Below are 5000 nucleotides of genomic sequence, written 5' to 3'. Positions count from 1 at the left end.
TCAGTACCGCCCCTCCGACAGTGCGGGGCTCCCTCAGTACTGCCCCTCCGACAGTGCGGCACTCCCTCAGTACTGCCCCTCCGACAGTGCGGGGCTCCCTCAGTACTGCCCCTCCGACAGTGCGGCACTCCCTCAGTACTGCCCCTCCGACAGTGCGGGGCTCCCTCAGTACTGCCCCTCCGACAGTGCGGCACTCCCTCAGTACTGCCCCTCCGACAGTGCGGCGCTCCCTCAGTACTGCCCCTCCGACAATGCGGCACTCCCTCAGTACTGCCCCTCCGACAGTGCAGTACGGCGCTCCCCCAGTACTGCCCCTCCGACAGTGTTGCACTCCCTCAGTACTGCCCCTCCGACAGTGCGGGGCTCCCTCAGTACTGCCCCTCCGACAGTGCGGCGCTCCCTCAGTACTGCCCCTCCGACAGTGCGGCGCTCCCTCAGTACTGCCCCTCCGACAGTGCGGCACTTCCTCAGTACTGCCCCTCCGACAGTGCGGTACTCCCTCAGTACTGCCCCTCCGACAGTGCGGCACTCCCTCAGTACTGCCCCTCCGACAGTGTTGCACTGAGGGAGTTTGGATCTACGGTGGATTGGCGATGATGAGTGGCGTTGACTGACTTGTGACTGCCTCCTGCAGATCGGCACGATGCACTTTATATTGTTGGAGCTTTGGACGAGACACTAGAACTCCGTGGCCTTCGCTATCACCCCATCGATATTGAAACTTCCGTTTCCCGGGCACACAGAGGCATTGGAGAATGGTGAGTGAGCAGCAAAGGGTGTGAGCAGTGTTGGGAGAGGCGAGGGTGGGCAGTGCTAACATCGCTTGACGCACCTGGAACCCAAGGACCTTCACACGGCTAACACCATCCGGGATCTCTGGAACCTACTCCTGGGTTAGACCACACTGGGAGCACCGTGCACAGTTCTGGTCTCCGTATACCTTGGTTAGACCACACTGGGAGCACCGTGCACATTTCTGGTCTCCATATACCTGGGTTAGACCACACTGGGAGCACCGTGCACAGTTCTGGTCTCCATATACCTGGGTTAGACCACACTGGGAGCACTGTGTACAGTTCTGGTCTCCGTATACCTGGGTTAGACCACACTGGGAGCACCGTGCACATAGCTCTGGTCTCCATATACCTGGGTTAGACCACACTGGGAGCACCGTGCACACAGTTCTGGTCTCCGTATACCTGGGTTAGACCACACTGGGAGCACTGTGCACAGTTCTGGTCTCCATATACCTGGGTTAGACCACACTGGGAGCACCGTGCACAGTTCTGGTCTCCATATACCTGGGTTAGACCACACTGGGAGCACTGTGCACAGTTCTGGTCATATACCTGGGTTAGACCACACTGGGAGCACCGTGCACAGTTCTGGTCTCCATATACCTGGGTTAGACCACACTAGGAGCACTGTGCACAGTTCTGGTCTCCATATACCTGGGTTAGACCACACTGGGAGCACTGTGCACAGTTCTGGTCATATACCTGGGTTAGACCACACTAGGAGCACTGTGCACAGTTCTGGTCTCCGTATACCTGGGTTAGACCACACTGGGAGCACTGTGCACAGTTCTGGTCATATACCTGGGTTAGACCACACTGGGAGCACTGTGCACAGTTCTGGTCTCCATATACCTGGGTTAGACCACACTGGGAGCACCGTGCACAGTTCTGGTCTCCGTATACCTGGGTAAGGTCATCCAGTCTAATCCCAATTACCAGCTCTAGGTCTGTAACCCTGCAGGTTACTGCACTTTAAGTGCCCATCCAACCATCTCTTAAAAGTGATGAGGGTTTCTGCATCCACCACTCTTCCAGGCAGCGAGTTCCAGATCCCCACAACCCTCTGCGTAAAGAAGCCCCCCTCAAATCCCAACCTACTCAACCTTTCCTCATAAGTCAACCCCCTCATCTCCGGAATCAACCCAGTGAACCTTCTCTGAACTGCCTCCAAAGCAAGTATACCCTTTCGTAAATACGGAGACCAAAACTGCACGCAGTACTCCAGGTGTGGCCTCACCAATACCCTGTGTAACTGGAGCAAGACTTCCCTGCTTTTATACTCCATCCCCTTTGCAATAAAGGCCAAGATACCATTGGCCTTCCTGATCACTTGCTGTACCTGCATACTAACCTTTTGTGTTTCATGCACAAGTAACCCCCAGGTCCCGCTGTACTGCGGCACTTTGCAATCTTTCTCCATTTAAATAATAACTTGCTCTTTGATTTTTTTCTGCCAAACTGCATGACCTCACACTTTCCAACATTATACTCCATCTGACAAATTTTTGCCCACTCACTGAGCCTGTCTGTGTCCTTTTGCAGATTTTTTGTGTCCTCCTCACACATTCCTTTTCCTCCCATCTTTGTATCGTCAGCAAACTTGTCTACGTTACACTCAGTCCCTTCTTCCAAGTGGTTAATATAGATTGTAAATAGTTGGGGACCCAGCACTGATCCCTGTGACACCCCACTAGTTACTGATTGCCAACCAGAGAGTGAACCATTTATCCCGACTCTCTGTTCTCTGTTAGTTAGCCAATCCTCTATCCAGGCTAATATATTACCCCCAACCCCAGAACTTTTATCTTGTGCAGTAACCTTTTATATTCTTGTGTGTGGGCACGGACCTGTGTAATTGTAAACTTTCTCTTGTGGGAACTGGTGCATGAAACACAAAAGGTTAGTATGCAGGTACAGCAAGTGATCAGGAAGGCCAATGGTATCTTGGCCTTTATTGCAAAGGGGATGGAGTATAAAAGCAGGGAAGTCTTGCTCCAGTTACACAGGGTATTGGTGAGGCCACACCTGGAGTACTGCGTGCAGTTTTGCTCTCCGTATTTACGAAAGGATATACTTGCTTTGGAGGCAGTTCAGAGAAGGTTCACTCGGTTGATTCCGGGGATGAGGGGGTTGACTTATGAGGAAAGGTTGAGGAGGTTGGGCCTCTACTCATTGGAATTCAGAAGAATGAGAGGTGATCTTATGGAAACGTATAAGATTATGAGGGGGCTCGACAAGGTGGATGCAGAGAGGATGTTCCCACTGATGGGGGAGACTAGAACTAGGGGGCATGGTCTTAGAATAAGGGGCCGCCCATTTAAAACTGAGATGAGGAGGAATTTCTTCTCTCAGAGGGTTGTAAATCTGTGGAATTCTCTGCCCCAGAGAGCTGTGGAGGCTGGGACATTGAATATATTTAAGGTGGAGATAGACAGATTTTTGAGCGATAAGGGAGTGAAGGGTTATGGGGAGCGGGCGGGGAAGTGGAGCTGAGTCCATGATCGGATCAGCCATGGTCGTATTAAATGGCGGAGCAGGCTCGAGGGGCCGTATGGCCGACTCCTGCTCCTGTTTCTGATGGTCTGTCTCTTTCTCTCCGTCTAGTGCTGTCTTCACTTGGACCAACCTGTTGGTGGTGGTGGCGGAGTTGAGCAGTTCGGAGCAGGAGGCCCTGGACCTGGTGCCCCTGGTCACGGGCGTGGTGTTGGAGGAACACTACCTGATTGTGGGAGTGGTGGTCATGGTGGACCCCGGGGTGGTCCCCATCAACTCCCGCGGTGAGAAGCAACGCATGCATCTCCGAGACAGCTTCCTCGCTGACCAACTGGACCCCATCTACGTCGCGTACAACATGTAACGGCGGCGAGAGAGAGAGAGAGAGAGAGGCGGCCAATGGCCGAGCGGGGGGAATCGGGACCGACTGTACATTTCAAAGCGAGGAGCGGGCGCGAGGCCGAGACGCGTGCGCTCGCGTGCACGCAAGAACCCTCCTCGTTCTGCGTAATTTGGGAGTCGGGTTGGGGAGGGCGGGGTGTGAACTGTATTTTGCTTTGTGGTTTCTTTTTTTGCTCTCGACTTGGTCGCCCACCTCATTGCTATTGAAAACTAGTTGGTTTCTTCGCCATAAAGATTTTAACGCGTCCTATTACCCAAGTTCATCCTGCATAGCCCGCCCCACCTCCCCCACCAGCCAAACCCAACTGGCTGGGGTTTTATTGAGACTTGGCGAAGGATTACCCGAGCATCCACAGCGCTCACTGCTCACCGGTTCTTCAAACCCCCGTGAGCATGCGCGCAGGCGCAGATATCACAGCGGGTCGCGTGAAGAGCGGGGAGGGCTAGGGGGGGAGCTGGGTTCGGGGCAACATATTTAACACAACGTTTAACACGTGTGGTTAACTTGTTGGCTGTATGTGTGTGTGTGTGTGTGTGGGGGGCGGGGGGAGGGGGCTGAGGGGCAGGAGGTGATGGAGAGAGAGGGCGAAATGTCAACGGTTCTGAAAGCGAGTCACATTGGAAGGAGGGGTGGGGGGGGTGAATTTCCCAACTAATCTTGCTGGGGGGGGGGGTCTGGGGGCGGGGGCACGGCCTGGGAGACGGGGGAGCGGGAGGCGGGGGAGTGGGGAGACGGGGGGAGACGGGGGAGCGGGGAGACAGGGGAGCGGGGGAGAGGGGGAGCGGGTAAACGGGGGAGCGGGGAGACGGGGGAGACGGGGAGACGGGGGAGCGGGGAGACGGGGGAGAGGGGGGAGCGGGTAAACGGGGGAGCGGGGAGACGGGGGAGACGGGGAGACGGGGGAGCGGGGAGACGGGGGAGAGGGGGGAGCGGGGAGACGGGGGAGAGGGGGGAGCGGGGAGACGGGGGAGACGGGGAGACGGGGGAGCGGAGCGGGGAGACGGGGGAGACGGGGAGACGGGGGAGCGGGGAGACGGGGGAGAGGGGGGAGGCGGGGAGCGGGGGAGCGGGGAGCGGGGGGAGCGGGGAGCGGGTAAACGGGGGAGCGGGGAGACGGGGGAGACGGGGGAGCGGGGAGCGGGGGGAGCGGGTAAACGGGGGAGCGGGGAGACGGGGGAGCGGGGGGGACGGGGGAGCGGGGAGACGGGGGGAGCGGGGGGAACGGGGAGCGGGGAGACGGGGGGAGCGGGGAGACGGGGGAGCGGGGAGACGGGGGAGCGGGGAGACGGGGGGAGCGCGGATTGCCA

The 5000-nt window shown here is 57.2% G+C and overlaps 1 protein-coding gene across 1 annotated transcript in view; it reads left to right on the top strand.

The window, feature by feature from the left end:
* LOC139242655 (disco-interacting protein 2 homolog B-A-like) overlaps nucleotides 1-4140 on the top strand; it is a gene marked incomplete at its 5' end in the record, with an annotated part of 38066 nt that extends 33926 nt beyond the window's left edge. Inside the window, 2 exons of the mRNA XM_070870458.1 lie at nucleotides 635-758; nucleotides 3402-4140. Coding sequence (XP_070726559.1) covers nucleotides 635-758; nucleotides 3402-3654 — 377 coding nt within the window. The remainder of the gene's footprint in view (nucleotides 1-634; nucleotides 759-3401) is intronic.
* Between the last annotated feature and the right edge of the window lie 860 nt (nucleotides 4141-5000).

Source organism: Pristiophorus japonicus, unplaced genomic scaffold, assembly GCF_044704955.1.
Source record: "Pristiophorus japonicus isolate sPriJap1 unplaced genomic scaffold, sPriJap1.hap1 HAP1_SCAFFOLD_1421, whole genome shotgun sequence".
Taxonomy (NCBI): Eukaryota; Metazoa; Chordata; class Chondrichthyes; family Pristiophoridae; genus Pristiophorus; species Pristiophorus japonicus.
Note: the sequence above shows the minus strand (reverse complement) of the source record. Positions and strands in the feature narration are given on the sequence as shown.